At 42.2% G+C, this 24,117-nt stretch overlaps 1 protein-coding gene and 1 long non-coding RNA gene across 2 annotated transcripts in view; both read left to right on the forward strand.

Annotated features, from left to right (window-relative positions):
* LOC107267302 (zinc finger protein 395) overlaps positions 1–24,117 on the forward strand; it is a 58,169-nt gene that overhangs the window by 8,312 nt on the left and 25,740 nt on the right. The window contains exons 2-5 of the mRNA XM_015738833.2: positions 9,247–9,410; positions 20,169–20,470; positions 21,891–22,249; positions 23,654–23,725. Of these exons, the coding sequence (XP_015594319.1) occupies positions 9,247–9,410; positions 20,169–20,470; positions 21,891–22,249; positions 23,654–23,725 (897 nt within the window). The remainder of the gene's footprint in view (positions 1–9,246; positions 9,411–20,168; positions 20,471–21,890; positions 22,250–23,653; positions 23,726–24,117) is intronic.
* On the forward strand, positions 2,253–3,916 carry LOC107267305. The gene is made up of 2 exons (XR_001537589.2): positions 2,253–3,528; positions 3,635–3,916. It is a non-coding gene; the product is annotated as an uncharacterized LOC107267305 (long non-coding RNA).

Raw genomic sequence — 24,117 nt, forward strand, 5'->3', positions numbered from 1 at the left:
CCTCTCTCGCTCTCCTCCCCCCCTCTCTCTCTCTCTCTCTCTCTCTCTCTCTCTCTCTCTCTTTCTTTCTTTCTTTCTAACCCGATGCAGAACGGCAAAGCGAAGAACCTCGGGAACCCGGACGAAACGGTATGTCGAAATCGTCGCTGGCTTAGAAACTCGCCAGGGTCTCCCTCGCCACTCTCCTCGCCTTGATTTACTTTACTCCACTTTGCTCACCGGCTCTCTTGGCCGATATACGTATACACACAGGTACGAAGCAGGCTACCCGTTGACGATTTCAATTAAACGAATTGCAGCCGGTGCGCTTTGGTATTTGCGAATGGCCGATTGCGCAAGACGGCTGCGCGGACACGAGGAATATTCGTGGAGACGACTCTACCACGACGACTGTGACGTCCGCTGTCCTGAATTCCAGAAGCCACGCGCCGTTTCCACGCGGAAGCGCGACCATCGTTTCCGGTGGTGGCGACCGATGCCCAAGTGTCTTACGTCAGGAACCCGCTACGCGGAGCTGTATGGGAATGTAGATTCCAGAAAGAAAAATTCTATACCTTCGCCACCGTGTCGCTTCCGAGTGGTAGTTTAAACGTTCGTCCTTGCTATTATCGTACGGCTACCCAACGTGTGAACGAGGCTTTATCAGTTCCGTAAAAAGTCATTGCGACTGATAAATAAAAATTGTGCAAGGCACGTGTACGTCATTGCTGCTAGTGTCACTGGCGATAATTGACAATGGACGCGTTGTTTATGACGCTCGATGCAAAATATTTTTCCAAGGGGGGGTTCTATCTTCGTTTTCCAATTATATCAATCGCTGACTGTATGCCTGTCTGAGATATGCGATTATGATAACGGCGCTAAATATTCTGCTGCTCTTTATTCTCATTTCAAATTAATATTCGTTCCGTTCGGCGGTGCGATCATTGATTTTTATCAGTATGGTATATCGGGTAAACCTCCTCCCACCTCCCCTCTTTCCGTATACACCGGATCTATACTACACTGCATCGCCACTTGCACGATTATCGTAAGGGGTGCGAAAACACGGCTTTCCAGGCAAACGATTTCATCCAGGAAACTAGGCAGGTGGTCGCGGCTTTTCTTGGTAGGAGAGTAAGGTCGCCATTTTTCCTAGAAAAGTATGTCGTGTCGATGTCCCCCTGTGCACGCGCACGTGTTCCCTTGTTCATATGACTCCGTGTTGACGCATACATATATATTTCAGCCGAAACCTATTTTTTTTTTTTTTTTTTTTTTTTTTTTTTTTTTTTTTTTTTTTTTTTTTTTTTTTTTTTTTTTAATATACTTTTTTTCAATTCCACGAGAATTTCAATTTGGACGTTCAACGAATTTTCGCTTAGACGCTCCTTGTTGGCACCGGAGAAGCTTGGGATTAGCTGTGCTCGGTTAGTGAGAAAAGTTTTTGCAGATGGCGGGTCGATCGCTTTGCGCTGTTGCCGCGCACTGTGGTGCAAGGATGGCGGAATGGACTGAAAGAAGGGATAAAGGCGAACGGGCGGCAAGCGTGGCTGGCTGCTGACAGAGAGTGCTTTACGCAATAGTTGCGTGTGATATAACATTGGACTGTCGCTAGAGGCGCGTACAGAACCCGGGTGGAAGGCACACGCCTTCGTATGATATACGTGTATGCACTATGTACAGGGTGTCTCACTAAAAGTGCGAACCTCGATTGTTTCCGTTACTATTGAAGATACGTGAAAAAAGTTTCAGACAAAATTTTTATGGTTTCAAGGGGGTCGATCTTTCATTGGGATGTTGTTTTTTAAATTTATTTTGTTTCGAGATATATCACGTTACGCGTTATTCCGAAACATCATTTTCTTTTGTTATGAGAAAATGTAGCGCACTTTTTTTTTTTCTCAATACTTTAAGACCTCGCAGACTAAAATCCATCCAGCCGTTTACATGTTATTGAGAAATTGAATTTATTAAACAATTTTCGGTTACGAAATTAAGCGCGCTAACCCTAAATACTCTGGCAACGCTGCAATATATATATACATATCGCAGCGTGGGAATACATTGATTCGGGTTGGATATATGAATTTGGAACAACATTCATTGACATATGACAATGCCATACGTTAACAGAACATTTATATCGATGTCATCACAGTGCCACGTATTATATATATATATATATATATATATATATATATATATATATATATATATATATATATATATATATATATATATATATATATATATATATATATATATATATATATATATATATATAGCACCGCCGGCCCAAGTACCACGGTCACTAGTCAGATAGGTAGATGCGTTTACACATTAACCTAAGGTTCATTTCTATGATGCGTTACGAATAACAAAAAACCTTTCGTTGCTAATGGTCATTTGACTGCAAAACAGCTGATCGAGCAGCTAACTTAAACCATAAGATAATTCTGTGTACATAAATCGTGATATCAGCATAGCATGACAGCGTCGTATATACACGATAGCCATGATATTATAGCTGTCAATCACAGTTACTAATTTTCAAGTTTCGTAATATATAATTACACTGCGACAGCAGCGTAATCGTACGGGCGATATTGGTGTTTGTAATTATTTTTTTAATTATTCTAAACAATTGTCACTTAATGCGGTACCACTGTGATTAGCCTGACCTGAAACATTGGAATGCTTTGTCGGAATAGTACCCTTGTCGCTGTATGCACAGTGTACGATGTTACTAGTACCATGTACTCGGGTCGTGACAGCAGTTTTACTTTGAGAGGTGTCATCTCCTTACGAACCGAATCATAAATTACGCAATAAGCCAGCTCAAAGTGGAACCGATGTCGTGGCTCGGGTATGGCAGTCGCACATTCCGCGTAACCGGCCGACGGGTGAAACGCGTTTTGTAGCTCCGCGGCTTGAATTTCACCGGGAACTGGGCCTAGGTTACTCTCGCCCGGTTTGGCTCGGTCCGGGCCGTCGCAGCTACTGCTCTATAACGCAATGACCCAAATGATATCGCGAAGTGGGTCGCAGCCTAGAATCCACGAGAGCCCTGTGCACCTCGTCACACTCACTCGGCCATCCCTCCACGCTGGTATTACATCGCCTCGTGGAGTCTTACGCCCCACTATCCTCCATACCTCTTTTCGACGGTACCAACTTTTCTCGCACCGTGGCGCCCCCGTACTCTTTTTCTCCGCTGGCACTCTTTCTACTGTCTTACTCAGCATGCTTCACGGCGCTCGGGGCTTACGCCGTTTACACGCTCGATACACGCTATTTCGATGTCGTTCAAATTTCACTTTCGCTCGCTCGTAATTGCGTGACCGCGACTCGCTACCACGCTACGATACTTTCCTTTTGGGTTATAACGATTAAATTAGAGCAGGCCAAGGACTCTCGCTCTCGCTCTCTCTCTCTCTCGCTCTCTCTGTCAATAGAAACGTTGTTTGAACATTCTTACGAGTCCGATTCGATGCTGACATTCGCACACGTCGATAACAACGTGTACCGCTTTAATCCTCAGTAATGGTAAATTCATGAAATTTTTAGATTTTAAATATCATATTTTTGTGGCATTTAACAATTTTCTTTTTTAATGTTGTTACTCGGATAATTATGTACTCATTGTTTCCAGGGCAGCTTAATAATCGTTTTCTTATTGACACAGTGTCTGTCACTTTCGTTATCTCTCTACTCGACGTCTCTCTAGTGGGTCACCGAAGATACCTCGACGTAGACAAAAACCGGAAGCGTGTGTTCGTCACACGTGTACTCAACATATGCTTTGGCGGATAACCGCTATCTTATGTGACCCGGTTAATACGCCTCGTCCAAACGTGCTTTCCCAGAAAGATAGAAAATTCTTGACTCGGAAAATACTTAAAAAAAAAAAAAAAAAAAAAAAAAAAAAAAAAAATTTAACTTTATTCCCATCTCGTCGGTATAAGAATAAATCGCGAGGATGCTTTATTATGAAATCGGAAATTGGCGTCGATCTTCGGGCGAAGAGCGAGCGTTTCCAGAGTCGTAAGATAAATGTATACAGAGCTGTTGACAATCATTTCACAAGTCATTGTCAGCCTCCAGAGATTATCGCTGCTCCTTCTTGCGTTGCTGTACGGTGACGTCACTGCTAGCTCGACACAGTGACACCGATTGGATCTCCAACAGATGTCTTCATGGCCTTTTTGCTTCTTCGTATTCTTCGTTCTCGTATATCCTTGTGTTTTTCTGTTTTACTTTATAATTTCCTTTTTTTTTCATTTTTTTTTTACCACCGGATACATTCTACCGGTAATCATTAACTCATTCAATTTGGACTTGTTCCTTAATGACGTAAGCAGTTAGATCAACATTTTCAAATCTTTAATTACTCGTGCCACCCTGTATGGCACTTAAGCTTGAATACATTGTCATTGCTTGCTGTTATATTGCGAATAGCTGATTTCTTTACAGTCAATATAACAACGATTAGCGGATATAGATTACTATACTGTTTACTTGGGTTATCATCGTGTCAACCATGCGTGTATACATATATATATATACATCGTTAATGTATCGCATTACACCATATAGCAAATGTCATTTTTCATCTTATGCAGATATACGACGTATCGGTACAACCGAGTAACGACAATATTACCAGCAGTCAGTCGCAAGCAGCAATAGCAAATGGAATAATAGTAACTGCGCCCATAGGAAAGGGACCAGATACATGAAGCGTGACGTACACGCACTCAACTATTTGCTAATTAGCGGATAATAATACTGTAATACCGGTGGTGGGTATTACGATCTCGAACGAAGAGAAAAAGCGAGAGAGAGAGAGAGGGAGAGAGAGAGAGAGAGAGAGAGCTGATAGAAAGAAATAGGTCCAATTACATTCACGTCACACGCGCCACTAGCAGTGGTACCAACGGCGCGTAGAAAATAATATATATATATATATATATATAAGCATAATGAGAAAGAGCTACCGTCTTACAACACACGCTACGATCTAGTTAACATCCATTGCCTATTTTCAGGATCCTTAAGAGCATTGAGAGAACTCAATGTATACATCCGATCCGAAAAATGAGCGAAAGAGGTAAAGAGACCAGTTACGGCATCCACGGCCTCGCGGCCTAACGAAACGCTAACCGATCGACCGTGGACGGATATAGGCAGCCTCGGTATATCGGTCGTGAGGCTTGGCTCGGATTTTTCTAGGTGACCTTAGGTCGCTATCGGGACTCCATTATATTTCCAATGACTTTCTACGTACGTTGGTATTCTCGTGGCTGCGCGTAAGCAATGGTATTTTTTTTTATTCTGCGCTCTTAGGACTCCGCTTCAGCCTGAGCTCCCATTAAAATTTGCTCGGCCATCCTGGTACCCGGGCATCGCGGCACAGTGTTTTCTTCGTGATTTGTTGCCGTTCTCTCCCGTGACCGGTGCCTTCCCCGTGTTCAAGTGAAAGGAACAGCAACGAGATACGCGACGCATTCATTCAATGTCACGGCGTTACGCCACATGGCGAAGTTCCGCGTCCCGGGGAAACGATACGGGAAGGATGACGATGACGTTGCTGGTGACGTCAGTGATTCTCAACCGTTAAGGAATTTCCTTTATGTCTAGATCGTATATACACGCCATTCGTCATCGGCTTCATTTGTTATTGGGTAAAACCCTTTAAGTATGGATTTACTCTAAGTATAGATATGGTACACCTCATCGCGATAAGGGGACAATGCAGTTTTATGTGTCTTCAAGGATTTCTTTGTTCTGCCACACGACGATTAACCTCTCTACGCCGTATTACTTTACTTGGACGTCTTTTCTCTCCGGCAGCCGGTTTTACTAGTAATGTGTGTAGGACACGTGCAAACTGCACCTGGAAATGAGTAAGATTGCCGTTCTATTGGGGAATGCTTAAGGACACGGGATTTTATTAGTCAGGATACACGTGTGGGATTGTTATTAATTTGCTAATTAGGTGGGTTAGTAGTGTCAGTAAATTTTATATTTCACGAGTCACGGACGACCGATGTGTATTTGATGTTTTTTTTTTTACATTATCACTGTGGGATTACCCGATTCAGGTATCATGTGTTATGGGAATTCCCTTTGGGTCTTGATCGTTTTCGTAGCTTCGATTTATTTCTGTAATGATTTCACGTTCTCTCACGCTCTTTGTGTATTTTGAATTTACTTCTACGTTGGCAATTGGCATTACGTCTTTTTACGTAGACAGAACGGCGTAACCTTCCGGTAAGTTGTCGTTGTAGGTGAGTGAGCTCTCGCCGGCTGATTCACTGTCGCAACGCTCGGCGCAATGACAAAGGCCATCCTTGAACCTTCGTCGCGTCGCTATCGGTTATTCGTGCTCACGGAACGAGTCGGGTGCAAATCATTGATCAGAATTGGACAAACGTTTACATTGATAATTGATGCACCGCTTCAATTATCTGGACAATTAAGTGTGCTTGTTTTGCTTATCTTTGTCAGTTTACGAGTGCGCGTGCGCGACCGAGTGACGCTTCGTACGGTTGGTCCGCGAGGAAAAGAAATATGACTGGACGATACATAGTCGTAATATTAATAGTAATATTAATATTAATAATATTAATACCGGGATTACTTAAAAATACTATTTTACAGGCTTAATATATTCTTTTAGATGTTACCAGCTCCTGTAGATATTGTAAATCACGATCATGCGCAACCGATCTAATTATCCAGTCCAGGACTAACGGTTAGCGCCGCCATCTTTTACCGGTTGAGAATCGAACGTGTACAGCGGTTCCGTTCCGATTAGTGAACCCGCATTTGGCGAGTCACAGGATATTCTCGACTGGTTGTTATTCACTACGGTAATTCAATGAAAAGTCCTTAACGGAAATAACGTGTCTTGTGGTGTCTTTGAAAAATTTTCTCAACGGTTTTCTTAGCTCATATCAATGGGGGACGAACGAAAACGATCTTGACGCCATCTGCGCGGGCGTCACGTGAAATGTAACGAGTGCACTTTTCACCTATCGGTCGGTTTCGCAATTGCAATGCGACGAGGACCCAACTGCCTACTAAGATTCCTGGAGTGGGATGGGCTCTTGGTACTGTTTACGAGTTTTATCGACTTAGGTCCCGATTTTATCGACGGAGAGTGAAAGGAAGTGAAAGAAGCAACGGGAGATCGTTTTGCTCGATTTGACACGTCCGAGAAAGTGTTTTCACAGCAATTTCGACTCGTGTCAATGAGCATGAAATAACAGTAGGTAAAAATATAAAAATATCTATTTCGAAGCAAGAAATTTTAATAATAATATTAATCCATTCCGTTGGTCTACGGTATATATTTTAAGTAGACAAACATCAGTTGAGATTCGTTTTTGAACACTGATGGAATCGTATGGATATGCGCCTACGCATATACTGGAATCGGTTTACTCGGTGATTTAGTGCGCGCGGGTGTTACACAACCTCGGGAAAAGTCACCAGTCATGGCGTTTGCTGTGCCGAATCGCGATCGTAGCGCGTAAGGTCAACAACTTTCATCGCAACCCAGGAAGAAACCCGCTGCCGAGAGACGCGTGGAAATTTGAAAGTCGGAGAAAGTCCTCGGGCCCGAATCGGTTTTAGTGTCGAGCGAGGCCGAGTGCTACCGAGTCATGCCGAGATTATCCGAATTTGCACGAAGCTTGTACTAAACTGTCTCAGGTGTTCTTTCTGGAACTTGTTGGCCGCTATGAGAAATAAATCCATACTAGGTCGAAGAATTTCTCAAGAGGAATCTCGAATGTAGTGCATTTAAATGGTATTCTTTTTCGATATTACTTTATACTATTTACAATGACACTAGGCACCCTCTTAACCTTAATTCTATCTGAGAATTAATGATGCCCGAAAAATTTTGAAAAAATATCCCGCATTCCGCATGCGCAGTAGGAACTTACTTGATTACTTAATGTGTACTGTGAACGTGAGATTTGTGTGTTTGAAATAGAAAATTTAATGACTACTGTACTATGTATAGGATGATACAGTAGGCAATGAATGTTCAAGAGGTGTTAGTATCACAGTGTCAGATAGTGTCTTATGCTTTCTAGTACCGTGAAATATTAATATTAAGAGGCACCACTCGAATTTCCCAATGCGCAATTATGCAGCCACGTGTGACTAACGTGGTAAAACATATGTAACAGGTATCTCCATGTATCCCACCAGGTATGCCTTTCTATATCGCATATAAATATATATATATATATTTATACGATACATAAAGCACAAGGCTACTTTTAAAAGTGCTCGCAAAGGTAAGGAAATAAGAATAGGAAAGTAATTGAAGTTTAAAATAAAGTTTACTTTCAACGACTCATTTATTGTATGCTCATATTATTTTAACTTTACACCCGTAGAATTTTTCAACGAAAATCTCGCGAAACCTTCCGACAGCGAGGAGCGACGAGGAAAGTAATGAATTTCAAACGTACTTCCGGTCTCGTTCTTCGGGATTCCTCGAGACGTCTCGTTTCTTTTGAATTTACGGTAATTCAAGTGCGACTAATGATTAACGCGGGCATCGACGTAACCTCACGGTAACGGGGAAAACTAATGTGACGTCAGCGAACGAAATTCCCAGGCGTTCATTCTGGTCTCTCGTTTTCTTATATATCTCAGTATGTTTTTTGTCTCTTTTAGTTCGAGTCTGCGTCAAACGATAACGAAGAAGCGTCGCGTCACTCGCAAACTGCACCGGAAAGTCCTATCGGGTAGATACATGCTATACAATGTCTGTCTAATTAAACACATGAGTGTCTATTGTATTATTTGATTAACTATCAAAATTGACAAAGCCTATACTGACGAAAGGAAGGACAGAAGGAATAGAGAGAAACTGGAAAAAAATGTTAATAATAAAAAAGCGGCGCTCTAGCCGTTAAAACGATAGGGGGCTTGGCAGATGAAAAGGGAGGTAATGAAAAATAGAGCAAAAAAAAAATATACCCGTGCAACAAAGCGAAAATCCTGCGTTCAACTTAATAGGACATTCCTGGAATTCGTGCAGGATGTCAGGCCCACTTTTTTTTTTTTTTCTAAACTCCTCCTACCTTTAATAGAAAAATAATTTGATAAAATTTTAATTTTGAGGTTAAAAAAATATCGCTCTTCGTTTTACGCGGAATACGGTTAAATATGTTGCAGTCTTGTTTAGGTTTGAATTTTTTATTGGTATTTTGATTTTTTTCTCTTCTTCCGTTTCAGGGCACCATGAGTCTCACGAAACGTATTGACGAGGTTCGACTGCTGGAGTCGCGCAAAAGCGCCAGACTCGCAGATCAAGATACAAATTTCGCGAGACTGGCTGACGTCGGCGGTGATCGTAAAAGAGCCTCCTCGCACTCCATCGACGTGCCCCATGTTATCGGGTGAGTACATTGATACTAAGTACGTGCATGGCGACAGATATAGGTATAGAACGTGTGTAAGTATACGTATATAATATTTACTCATCGACTCTGACCACTTTCGTTTGCTCGTGGAAAGCAAAAACAAAGCCCTTTCCAAGGTATTGATTCAGCTTGTCAGCCAGCCACCTAAGTATATGTAGATGTCCAGGTCGTTAACACTCTAAATATTTATTCCCTGCATGAATAAATGCACTTCGATGGATACGCGTACAAAAGTTGATACATATTCATTTGGCACATAGTAGAAGTATGTTTCAAAGTTGCACCACGCTTAACGTTACATTCGTCCAAAATATTTAATTGGAAAAATGGACAAAAAATTGTGTTCAATAATTTATGAGTAACGTTGATCAGTTTGAGAAAAAAAAAAAGAAACTTAAAAAAATGGTAATTGCCTATTTACAGTCAAATATGTGCATTTGCCTGTACTCCGAAACGTGCGTCTTTACGATGATAGTTAATTCCGTTTTGTTTTATATTGACTATATCAAGCGTCGAAAGACTTTCAGCCAAGTTTTATTTCGTGCATGAGTCGCCGGTTGGGATAAAATCGTTGGACGCTGCGATGGGCAAGGGTGGACATGGGACTCGAAGGGCCGTGATTGGCTTGGCAGACCGTGAACACACCCTCGCTGCACACCTGTCTCTCACCTTTACCCGAAAAACCGATGAATCCCTTGTAGGGTGCCCAAGGGCCAAGGACCTGGTACCCTGAGCGCGCGTGGAATTTTTTTATTGTCTGTGAGTTGGCTTCCCCGGGGCCCCTTAGAAGCCTTAAAGCAAGAAAAGTGTCTCCTGAGGTCATCGTCAGCATTCGGGAGTCTCGTTTAATCGTAGTGGACTTTTGGTGCGGATGGATAATAATTTTGAAAAAAAATTCGATGAAATTGAAAAAACGTGTATATTTTTATTTAATAATCGACATGCCACTGTCTATTGGAAATAATGATTTTTTTTTTTTTTTTGAAAATTTTTTCTTAACGGATATTGAGCTTAGAACGAATTTGGAGATTATCGACGACCTTTGTGTTTGTACAGGTTGATATTCAATGATCACAATGCGCGGTTATGTGCCGGTTGTATTATGTTGGGGTAACATTTGGGCCTCAAGTCCCATACCGATGACATTGACCTTCTTGAATTTTCGTGTTGTGGTAAGGGTCTGAGGTCCTTGTTCCTTCTTGAGTCCCCCCACAAAGGGTGTCTAGACCTTCGTAAAATATCCTGGCCAATGCCTCGAACGTCTGGCCCAGGTCAGTTACCTGTCTGGGCCCCAGCACCTGGTCCTGCGTGACCTGCCTCACGCTCAAAAGAGAACAAAGGTAGGAAAGGGCCCTGGATACCATATACAGACTTGACTCTCCCATATGGCAAGACGCAAAGCCATTTTTCAGGCGTCGGATAGTCCATGATAGAGAAAAATTTAAACACCCTGCGAGGAGGGGGGTGAGGGGAGTCTCGTGGGCCAGTCCCTTTGGGCCTTACCCCCAATAAATTCTTGCTAGGAACAAACTTATCGATATACGACCGCCCGCGTTGAAGCGTTGTCGAAAAAGAATTGTTTTTAAGTAATTTATAGTCTGATTAATATATTCTTTTTATCGCTACTTGATATGCTTTTTTTTTTATCTCGTTCAATACCCGTTATCTAAACAGGCAGAAGACAGCGTTTAATCAGTCGACATTCAGTCTGGCACGTTCAGGAAGAAAAGTACAAGCATGACGAAATCCAATAATACTTGACACGTGGATCTTGTGTCTACACGGAGGAAATAATTGCATTGGCCATGACCACTTCGAACCGGTAACACCGTTACGAGCCTATGTATGGGAAAACAGTTTTGGGCCCCGCATAAGAGTCCCACGTGGAAATACATCCCAATTGGAATATCTATCAATGTACGTGCATATACACAAGTCCCAAAGCCCGGTACGCAGGAGGGATCAACGTGTTCGTCATTTTCAAATCAATGGTCGACCGTAAAGTTTAACGGCCATGAAGTAACAAGACATGCGGAGGGGGATCGACCTCTCGAGAAAGAAAAAAAAAAAATAAAACAGGCAACTCTAGATGGAAGTACGTAGATATGCCAGTGAGTTAAGTCGATCGCAAGAAAGGACAGGTTAGTGGGGCCCCATGGGACCGGGCAAGACCCATTCGCTGACAGCAGCCAATGGTTTACTCGCCGGCTGGAGTCACTTGGTATATCCAATGGGTGTAGGTCTTCGAAGAAAAACAGACTAACGCCACGTTGGGCCCGAAGGAAGATTAGAGAGACCGTAAGGCCGAAGGTATTTTGAAATTTTTCGAAATCTCCCTCTTGATCCGTACGTGTACGACTGACGATTTTGTGCTGAATGAAGATTTTTTTCTTCTGTTTACTGTCATCGTGCCAATAGGCAGCTGAACCTGGTTACCCGTGGATTCTATTTTTATACGAAAAAAAAAGTATTTTTAATACGAAATTTATTCTTTGCACGTACCTAGTTTTCCTTTTTTTTTTGTCGTACTTGAACCATACTTTCTTGTTAATAATAGCCGTTTTATTGTTGTTCGCGATAATAATATCAATTCTAGAGATAATAATAACAATAAGGATAATGAGTACCGGCAGCGACTACGTCAGGACGTTCTACCACCTTCTGGATACAAGGTCGCAGTGGAAGCTCATTAGTTGCGTGGTGAAATTAAAGTCGCGGTTAGGACCTTAACCCCGTCTTTGAAGATTTGTCACGATTTTTCGTTATGACGCAATCTTTTTCGAAAATACGCTTTCGATGTATTTGAACTTCATATTAGTCGAATATCTCATGGTACGACCTACTGGCGGCGACCGTCGCTCGGGGAAGTCTCGAGGTCGGCTTAATGTTTTTCTCGTCTACATACTAGGAACCAGAAGTCTCAACGTGACGTAAGGCCATAATTACCTTCGACCTACGATTCTAGTCGGCAAAAACATTCCGCGTAGATCCCGCCGCCACGCTTTCGCGTCTCCTATCGACGTCAGACGAGCGGATTTTGCGACCAACGTTCAAGGCGACGTTGAGATATGCATTTATTAAAAGCGCCAAGTCCCGACAGCAGCTTCATTTCAATTATGTCTTAACGATCGACCCTTTTCCTTGGACTTCCCATTACTGATACCGCGCTGGAAGTTCTGCTTTTTTCATCCTACTGTTGGCTTGTTGGTCTATGGGCGCGGCGGGGAGGGGGGGGGCAGGGGGAATTCTGAAAAATAAATCTTTCTGTTACCGCCTTTACGATGGATCGAACGCTTCATTGGAAACAGTGAAATTTTGCTCGAAGTACAATTACGTACTTGTCACTGTACTGCGGTGTAAATGAAAAAGGCGGGATCCGTCATGACGTTGACACTTGCGGTTAGTCATGAGTTCGTGAGAATTGTTTGACTTTTTTCTTTCTTATATCTATTCTATTTGACGAGGCTGTTGAGTCATCGCCGGTTCGAAATTCAAAACTCGTAATTCGAAGCTCATAAAGGCGAGATCGTGTTCTCACGTTGGCCAACCTGTCCTTCCTCGCGAAGACACGCAACGCGTCCTTACGGTGATTGACGCTGCCGATTGGGCAAGGCTTGCATTTTTTTCCCTGCAATAATTATTATTTCCAACCTTTTGCCTCGGCTGCGACTCTTTCCTCTGCAATGCGTGATTTCACCTGGTTCTTTGGAGCACGTAGCCGTTTTTCGGGTACACGAAGAAAACGTTCTGGAACTACGGGAATGCAGATAGAAATTAAAGAAAACGATATCCGCGTAATACTTTAATATGCCTGTAAATCTGTTAACGCACGTATTTTCAAAATTCCCCAAAAAAAAAAAAAAAAAAAAAAAAAAAAAAAAAAAAAAAAAAAAAAAAAAAAAAAAAAAAAAAAACCATCCCCTCCGTGAACTTTCTCAATATTTTTCTTCCGTCCCCAAAATAACTGTTCATCTTGAAGAATATACAGTAATGGCTCCAGTACGCTGAGCCAACTTTCCGCGGCTAATAAATGTGTTCCAAACACCATATAAATCGCCCCTTCGTTCCATCCTCAACCCATAAAAAATATAAAGTCTAAAAATACGATTTACGTATACTTACCTGTTCGTAAGAAAAAAAAAAAAAAAAACATGACAAGCAACCCGGGACCACGGGTCATTTTCAAGCTGAACAACTCCCATGTACCAGGGAATCGAAAGTCAAATCAACCAAGAACTTTCCCCTGTGTAAAAGAAAGTCACGGACCTTAATTTTTACCGCGGTAACTTGTCACGTTAAAATTAGAGGATAAATTCAGGCCGAACGAGACAAAAATTCATGGGGGAAGCATGGAGATTGCTGAAAAGTCTTGGGTTCACTCCAGATATACATATACCTATAGTTTGCTGTATAATGCATGCACGGAACTCTCGTCGTTAGTCACTGGGTTAGCTTGCGTAATTTCGGCCGTGGAGGCTCGTCTTCTGGAATTGGGTCGATCAATACTCGACCCGCGGATCCCGAGTATAGGTCAGGTGCAACTACCACACTGCTGGCGCACAAAGCGTCAGCCTAGAAGAGGACAAGGCAAGCACCGGCTTCGCTGTAATGCTGGCGTATAGGTTAGGTTAGACCATCAGGAGAATAGAATCTTCTACCCAGTGCCTGAGAATATATGCTGGTCACGTAATATATATATGGGCATGTACGCGTGCGTATATATATATATATATATATATGTATATATGTATACAATATGCATTATAGGTATCAATATTATATAGCAAAGTTTCGATTCTCCTTGAGCTTCCGTAATTCGTTTGCTCTTAACGATCCTTATGATTTGAATTCTGCTACCTCGTCGTATATCTTGATACTGACTGTTTAATGGCGGAATAGATTCTTACGTCTCTTGCGTCCCTTGCGTTTTGCGGAGGTTGGAATTTGTTTATGCTCGTTTCGCAACGCGTTCAAGGTCCCTTGCGTCAAGCTGCGTCGTCAAATGGTAAACAAGACATTTTTCGCGAATAAGGGACCTACTTTTGTCGAAGGAATTTCATTATTCATTGACTTTTAATGACAATTTTTTTACCTTTTATTGGGCCTGTAAGCAGTCGTCTTTGTAAGAGAAGTTTCACGGAACATTGACGCCGTTATGGTATCTTGCCTTCTTCTCGTGGATTTCGAGAGAAATTTGTATTATTGAAAATTTTTTTTTCTTTTACACGAAAAACTTTGAATGACGCTGCAACGTCAGTTACGTATTTTTATCAATGACCAGTCGTTTCGGACTGTCGTACGTCAGTTATTTTACACGGTATTTTGTAATGAACAATACCTTTTCTAAATCAATGGACGTACTGTTGACATTGATTTTTTTGTTGTTAAAAAAATCCGAAATTAACTGTTATTTTCCATGCTAGACTGTGGACAATGAATTCTTTGTCAGGTTTCAATAAATAATGTGTTTACTCAGGTGATCGTTTAGCTATGATCCTGCGCGAGCGGATCCTTGAATGTGCATGAAGCGGAGACAAGCTAGCCTGGCCCAATCGAAGTTCGGCCGAATTTGTCGAGACAACCTTGAAAGTTGCATGAATGCGAGTGGACAGACTGTTCGGACGAATTGCAGTAGCCTAGACGCACGTGTATCTATATGCATACACAAGCCGTAGACCGGTAGTTGTTCGCACTGTGGTCCTTGGCGGGGAAAAAAAATTACAAAATGACCTCGAATTCGAGTAAATGCAATTTACGCTCTTTAGTCCCGAAGCGAAAAGTAGGAAGAGAAAAGGAAGGTCATCAAAGCCAGACCGTTTGGAATTACAAGTCCGTTGATAAATCACCCACCCATCCCTTCTTGTAGGATGTCTTGTACGTTACGTCATTATGACATATTGTTTCACTAGGAGCATTTCGAGATAGTCGTATAGGATTTGGCGGGAAGTTAAAAATTCAAATTAAAAAAAAATGTTTTCCAATGGTTTTCAGTGATATTTTATATCGTGCAAAAGAAGGCGCAATTTTCTAGGTTATGTGTCGTATATGGGTATATTATGTGCTTGGGTCTGTGGTATAAATCTTGAGATATTTTCCAATTCCTAGGAGTCGTTTGCAGATCCGGGTTATCCGGGCTGGTTCGCGACCTGACCTATATAACAAAGTTCACGTTGTCACGGGGTTACGGACACGCGTATAACAGCGTCCTGCCTTCGCCTAGATCCTGCGGGAAATGGGTCGCGGCCTCCATCGAGCGACCTCATTTCACCCGGTGGCACCCTGGATTCACTAGGTTCCGTGGAATTCAGTGGAATATTGTTGGATACTGCCGGAAACTGGGTGAACATCCTCACTGTTGCGTTCGGAGAGGACACGATGTTTTTTCAGTGAAAAAAAAAAAAATAATAATTTCGAACTGTTAATTATACCAATTTGAAAATTCCCCCTGCACGACATAAATGCTTAATCTACCATTCGTGTACAACAGAACTACGAGTACCGTGCACAAAATGCAACGAAACGCGTCTAAAATATTCTTTCGTAAAAAGCAATTCTCCGCGATCAAAGACTTTTTCTATTGCCGTAACAATTATTAAAAAAAAAAAAAAATTACCACCCCTTGATCCTCTGTCAGTTTCATCGTCGTCTCGCGTCTCCTCACCCTGAAGTGAATAAAAATGTTGATATATTTAGCGATAAAGTAATTCAACCCTCGGCAAAGTAACAACCGACTCTCGGCAGTTGGGAAGAGCTGCGAGAGAAAAAATAAAAGAGAAATACCCTGAAAAGGTGGTTGAAAATAAAAAAAAAAAAAGTATTCTCTGAGGTCGAGCCAGAGGGAGTGCCCTCAACAAGTAGCTTTGGGGTAGCGTGACTGAAGAGAAACGAAGGGGGTTGGCAGGGCCGTAGGGTATATAAGGGGATAGAGCCCGCGATAGGATAAGGGATGGTGTAGAGGGGGCAGAAACATGGCTCCGTGTACCTGACCCATTTATCCGGTGCGACTCTCCAGCTGCATCGATCGACCTCGATCCGCAGCAGACCCAGCCTGGCACGGTCGACCTCCTATGCTTGAACCACCGCCGTTCCCTTCTCCGCGTCTACTTCAGCATCAACATCGTCCCAGTCCTCCCCAGTCCCGATCGTCACCACCCCCCGTCACCCAGTATAGCCCAATTCCAGATCGACCAGGCGCCCCAATTTCCTTCTCCCTAGTACTGGAAACTGGAACGCTTTCGGCTGTTGGACTTTGGTCGGCAGCCATCGCGCGTATACGTGGGTCACACATACGCTCCGAGTTATATATGGCGCGAAGAGATAAAATTTGATGCGACAGTTCGGTCCAGGATATATTTCTAAGCGCACAGCTCGTGAACTCGGATTTCCTTGGGGAACGGATAATGCCTTTCGTTCATCATGACTATTTGAATTTCCCGCTCTGATACGTAATATATACCATATACTTCGTTTGTTATTCAATTTCGCTCCGTAACAGGATATTAACCGTACGGTGAGGGTGGTATATCGTGGCTTCGTGCTTTTGGCGCCTCTCCATGACCGACGCCTAAGGAGCATCCACTGCAACTAACAGTGACGACGGAAGATGGACGGTATAGGTTTCCAAGTCGTTGCATAAACAAACGATACTTGCCATCGTGATTGATGAGATGCACCTGAAGCTCTGTTATGCGCAATGTACACATACGTAGTAGAGTGTACTGGCGATGCGAGTTTCCGTAAAGTCTTTGCATCACAGTGCAGCCAATTATTAACTCGACATCGTGTTGTTGAACTGTGCCGGGTATAGAGGGAAGAAAAAGTTAATCTTTATTGGGCCTCATAAAAAAAAAAAATTTTTTTTTAAATACAAAATTTCGAGCTCTAAAAATTATACTGCACGTTCAAAGTTCTTTTACGAAAGGTCAAATCACACTGTCCATTTTTGGTCACTGTTGTCCGAGGACAAGGCGATCGCTGTCATTGGATATTAACCGAGGCTGCGCCGCTTGTATCATTGCACTGGACACGTGAGAAAAGATTTCTGTGAAACGGACAGCCATTTTCTAGATACTCGGAGCCAGATAGTGACCCAGTTTGAGAAACTGTGACCCAGTTACTATCGGGTCATCTGTACCCGTGGACCGGATAGACACTGGACGAAACGCGAACTTGGAGTTTTTCAATAGGGAGCTCCTTCGGGCCTTGTTTTGTCGGATAGGTGGATGGCTGGAAGGAGAAATATTTTTAAAAAATTCAAAATATCTATTTTTTGGATACTTTGAGATTTTTCGACAATTTTTTTACTATCGGCGTTATCGCTCTTGCGACTATCTCGTTTCGTGTTATCTTCTCGAGGATGCGCGAGCCTGGCGTTAAATTGCGCCTCCCGATATGGAGGAGCGAGGAGGAGAGATGGAAAAAATATGGGGAAAAACGGAGAGGCATGTCACTTTCGAAACGGCAGTCACTTTCGAACGGGTCGGCGTTACTTTCGCGCGTCATCCCCGTCGCTAACGTTTCACTTTGCTCTTGTACCGACGCGGCCTTGACTTCCTTAAAGTATCCTCGAAACAGCCTGGAATGTACATTCCGCGTATACGCCTTACGAATGCCGATCATTTCTTTTCTTGCTCATTGAACGTTCAGCTTGAAAGGTCTTTGTGTGCTGATGATATTCATATCCTTGACTTTGGGAGGATAATGTTAATTTATCGTATAGTAAGGTATACGTAATGTAAATTAATGATACGTGAATCTATGAATATTTAAAAATTTTTTGTAATAATTTCATTAGATAACATTAATACTGATCGTTATTAGCATGAATCATTAATATCAACATTGAATACAAAAGTCATATCGTTTGCGCACTTCCGCATTGTGTTGCGTGATAATGTGGAGTTGTTTTAATGTCGTTTTAAGAAATCGGAAAGTCGTCTCTAGCTGGCGAAAGTCCCACGGCTAATTCGTGGGCCAATGATCGGGGGAATTATCCGTTTCAAGAAAGTCTCGAATCTAATGACTCGGAACCTTTTCGATTCGGAACGGCCGCCCGAATTTACACATGCGGCACGTTTGGCTCTTATTGTTAGTTGAGTGCACTTGGTACCTAAGGTGGTTTAGAACTGTCTAATATGCGAGCTGGAAGGACTTACGCAAATCAGATGAATTGAAACGTCAATATTGTCGTGTTTTTATATGTTTGGAGATTTTTGGGTTTTTTTTCCCGTCTCTCTTTGAAGCCACGAAAGTAAACGCAGCACGGTCGTTATTTATTTATTAGTATTTTTGCCACGTGGCTTTTTAGTTTGCGCAAACGTGACTTCTCGGGTAAATTAATTCGCGCGTGTTGATTTCCGTGGTGGGAAGCGAAGCGGAGGGGGAAGGATATTTTTGGCTGAAAGTTCGTGCCTTAACGAAGGCAGAAACTACCGATGCGTAAAACGAGTATTCAAAAAAAAAATAAAGAATTAAAACACCGCTGATCACTTGTTAATTTCCAGAAATCAAAGAAATATATTTTTAGAAAGAACCTGTTTAATCTTACATGCCTGTTGTAGAGAATGGCATGTGTTGTGAGAACGTAAAAAAAATTCGCATGAAAAGTAAAAAAAACTCTACGAGCACGATTGTAAAAAAATTATATTTTTTAAGTCTTGCTGAAAAAAATTTTCCTAAAATTGTTCCAATTTCAAAATAATTTGCAAAATAAATATATTAGCATAAATAACATACTTACTCGAGCCAATTGTCACGTTATGGAAATCGCAAAGACCTTAGACATGGGCAAAGTGCGAAAAGGTATGTCAAGAAACGACGCGGAGGAGTTAAAGGGAGGATTATTAGCAAGACACGTAACGACGAAAGGAAAATACTTGGTGTACGGAGTAAAACACCATGGAGAAGGCGTACCGGTCTACGGTTGCGGTTGCGACGAAGCATAACAAAGGACGCGTAAGTGTGTCAGCAAGCGCGAGAGAGAACGCGAGGGAAGTTGCGGGGCAAGAGGAGACTTAACCTATTTGATATACGTTTACGCATGCGCAGCACGAGTAGCAACCCCGTTACAAGCAGCCGTCGCCGCGGCACAGGGTGATAAAATGGAGCAAACTCGCGACCTGCATTCTTATCCAGGGTGAGAGATCGTCCAAGAAATCAGAGTGAACAAATCGTTAAACCTGAGGATAGAGAAAACATTGCCTCGATACTGCTAGCTGCGAAGTAACCGTGACTGCCGCTAGTGGCGCTCGTGGCGTTTCGAAACGAAAGGTTAGAAGGGCAGCACTGTGCAGTTATAATCGATTCCAAAGCGATCCGATGATCATCTCTATGTGGGTCTAGAACGTTCTGGCGCAAACGGGACCCGAATGACCAGTGGACCGAGCATTAAGGCTGTATGCTGTTTGCGGTTGAGGGCTGCACCGGTCTTATCTCATGACAGATTAGCTGCACCTTGCCGATCGTCATTACGTTGCGACATGTACCTACACGTTCTAGTGCTTAGGCTGGTTGACCTCGCTTAAATTCCCTTTACTCTCACCGAACGAATTCTTATGAATTTTTAGTATCTCAGACAAACGTGAGAACTGTGCTACGCTTCACTATAGAAGCTTATACTCCAAAAAGGACTATAGAATGCCCCGTGTCGAAACTTAATGAAATTTATTTTCCATTGCGATCCAATTTTCTTTGCACATAAATATTGACTAATAATTTCGTCTTACAATGCTTTAGATCCCGAAAACGACGTCCCAGTTCCAGCAATGACTCGGAGCGTTCGTACGGTGGTAGCGGAGGTGGCATCAGCATGGGTCTAGGCTCTGGGAATATCGGAGGGGTCGTTCCCGGAAGTAGTGGACCTCACGGTGTTACAAACATCGGATGGAATCCTCATGGCTGTGGTCGCGAGGGTTGTCGCACCAATGAACGCGGTGATTGCATGGACGAGTGTACGGCAGCCCTTGTTCTCATGTCACTATCGTGTTCACCTCACAGTCCTCACAACCCTCTGCCACTTCACTGCCAGCAAAACTATGGTTAGTTTACGGTTGCATGGTACGGACACTTTCTTTTCTAGGTTAGAAAAGCACTGTCAAGCCTGAGAGCTGCCTTGCAGGATACCTTATTACGATTCAGGCCTTACCGGCGATAACTCGGAAGCAGCCAAAGAAACGGCTGAAAATTACAATGTACAAAAAGAGTTGGAATTTTAGAACCTGATGCCAATTCAGGCGAGACTCTATATTCGAGTAGAGATTATTTTCGAATTTATTACTAGATCGCGTGAAGAACCAGGAAAATGATAGAGCTGGTACTGTGGAAATTATGGCGCCAACCTACTTGCGACAAATAAAGGTGGATAGTGGATAGATAAAGGGACCGTTTTGGGATTCTGCGAAGTGACTTCTGAAGATTGCGACGGACTGTGAAAATTATTTATACTATTTTACGTACCTCGTTCACGCGGAGTACGGAACTCGTTGCGTATGTCACATAGTTATTGTAGTCGTTAATCGTCTTAGAAATTTTATAAACAAATTTAATACAAGGGAAAACTAAAGGATCCTCGTACAGTAAAATGTTTAATAAAAATTCCGAGTATCAACAGGAAGCTTATTACTTCGTGAGAATCGCCCAAAGGGATGAAAGGTATCTGCTTAGCCAACGAATTCCTTCAGATTCTTTTGGCACCGGAAACCTTTCACGAATTGCAAATCAAAGGTCAAGGATCATTTGCGCTACTGATTGATTTCGAGCCAATCGATTACTTCGTGCCGATTAAAAATAATGCAATTGTCCCCCCGTCATATGTATATGTGATTGTTATGTGTATTTCAAAATGTCCTTTAAAAAGGTGTATGAGTACTGTTTGGCTAATGGTATATTAGTGCCTATTAAGTTACTGGTCAAGCTAGACTTTGACCCGGATAAATTTACTAGGACAAAGTCCATCCTAACGACAGTTCATTGTGGATCGACCTTTAGGAACGCCGTGATAATTTTTCTGTTTTGGGAACAGTGACAAGAGACGTTATCTACAAGATTATATTCCTGTCCAGCGACTATGCAGAAGCACGTATTTCCTCGAACCGCAGTAGCGCACTATAGAAAGCTACAGAGAGTTTAATAAAATCTCGTAAAAGCAATAAAAAATGAATTATTGAATTTCATAAAAAAATATATCCACAACGGTACCGCATAAATAATTGAAGAAAAAAAATCAAAAGATCTCCAAGCGTCGAATAAATTTATTGAATTTCTTATATCAATCTGATAAATCAATTAATGACTAAATTTTAGTTACCCTCTTAAGATCTCAACGACTATCATATTGCAACTAGAGCTTTACGACGTAATAAAAATTAAAAAATTGTCTTGGCAAATGAAATTAAGCAAAACCCATGTAACGATTGCAACAATTAATTGATTATTTTTTTTATTTAAAAAATCTCGAAGGCTCCTGGGGAGGACGAGGTGGCGTCGTAGTCGGTTCACCAGGTGCAGGAGGAACATCGAACAGCAGCAGCAGCAGCGGTGCTTCCTGGAGAAGTGGTACACCAAGTCCGCCGTTGAGCGACGAAGGTGCTCCAACGACCGATTCCTTATGGCCGTCATCGAGCACCGGCCATTCCGTGCACCCTTCAAACGCTGCCACGGGGCTTCAGGCTACTGTCCATCATCATCACCGTCATCATCATCAGTACCAACATAACGCCTCGGGTTCTTCGTCCGGTAGTACACCAGGATCTACGACCACCCTGGACGAGGGTATCGTGCCTGACTACCTCGAGGAACATCATCCACGTAAAAAGAAGGTTCGTAGTACGCATACCTGGCTGCCAAGCTATATTGCAATTTATAAAGACATTTATGGCGAATTCTAAATATCATAGGAACCCTGGTTTAATTCAAGTAAGGAATATTAGAGCGGCATTCAATCCAAATGGGAACCGTGTGGACACTGCCAACTGGTCTACCGATGCCAAGGAACCAATTTTATTAAGACATCCAACTGCGCGACGACGAAAACTCGAGGCCAAGTTTTACTGCGACTTCCTCGATGCACTCCCTAATGAGAATATGCGTTGCACCGTTAGATAATTATTATAATTATTGATGATAATAATAATATCGAAGGGTATCGGTATATAGAGATCGTCATTACCCCCGAAGCCAGTATCGTTACACTGTCTGTCATTACCCATATTGAGAATCGAAATTAACACTAGAATGGTTATCGATGCCAGTGTCATCTCGTGAACGCAACGAAGAACATGTGAGAAACAACTGCATAACCGCCACTTGTCGAATGACTCTAATCGCAGACAATGTTAACGGCAATGATAAGAATAACCATGAGAATAATACCAGCAATAATTATAATTAATTATAATAATCAAGCAGACGTCAGTTACGTAGATCTGCTAGTTTAGGGACAAAGGTTGTCTACTAGCTAGTAACCTTGCACCCTGATACTCGACCTACGCACGCTCCGAATTCGTTTGAATTACATTAAGGCAGATCTGAAGTCGGTTGATCGAGGCTCGGGGAATTTCCAACATTAAAACATTTTTTTTTGTAACTCGAACTAAGAGTCTTTTTATTGAGAACAGAGAAAAAGAAATAGATAAAATGTTAATCGAATGCCATCTCACGTAACGGTAAATATCGATGGAATTGGTCCCCATAAGGAAATTGGTTCCGTAATAAAAGTCGATACACAAAGTGTATAGTAGGATCCTCGAATAAAAAGAAATTTTTATAAAACAGTAAATTGTGATCGTTCATTCGGAACGCAACCGATCAAGATTGGCACTCTAGATCCGTTCACGGTGCAGTACTGGATCTCGAATAATTGATCTTTATCGATCGATCCACCGGCTAGAAACTAGTTTTCTCCTTTCAGCAACGTTGCCGTGGGGAAATAAAAAAGGAAGCCGCGCTTTCGAGCGTTTCGTAATCTTGCTCTCGCCTCGTACCCCGTCCAGCATAGGCTACCTACTACCCAAGTATTTACCTGTTTGATAATCTCGAACCGTGAAATGAAAAATTTGCCCGCTACTGCCAAGTACACGTATTACGTAACACAGGGTACCAGTAGTACTACCGTATTTAACATATGATAATAAGCCTATGTAATAAATCATGACGGAGCAGTGAGAATTAAAAAATTTTGCACTTATCACTATACTGACACTATCATTTATCTATCCTTTCAGATTCGAGCCAAGGTCAACCGGGATCTCATCGAGGACGGAACCAGTGCCTGTTCGACCTTCGAAAGCGACCAGGTAAGTCAGCACGTTTCACTCTAATTAGAATCACCGATAGGACGATAAAATGAAAAAGTGACAAAGGCACGTCGATAAAGTGAACCTGGACTTTCGGGATAACTTATCGAACTTTGTATTACAATAGGAAAGCCCGACTTGAATTTTACTCAAAGTTCACGATCGCACTTATCGCATAAACCGGAAGTGCCTATAGGATCAGAAACGGCGAAAGAGTTTATTTCGCGATTGTCAGGTCTAGATTTTTTTTTAATTAAAACAATTAAACGTCATCCTCCTCAAAGAGCCAATTAATAATATCAGTGATATTGACAATCGTTCAAATAATTCTGCAACGATTAAATCGCACGAAGCGTCTATCTATGGAATAGTAGTTTATAAGGGTGGGGCGG

This window comes from Cephus cinctus, unplaced genomic scaffold (genome assembly GCF_000341935.2).
Source record: "Cephus cinctus unplaced genomic scaffold, Ccin1 Ccin1_scaffold0398, whole genome shotgun sequence".
Taxonomy (NCBI): Eukaryota; Metazoa; Arthropoda; class Insecta; order Hymenoptera; family Cephidae; genus Cephus; species Cephus cinctus.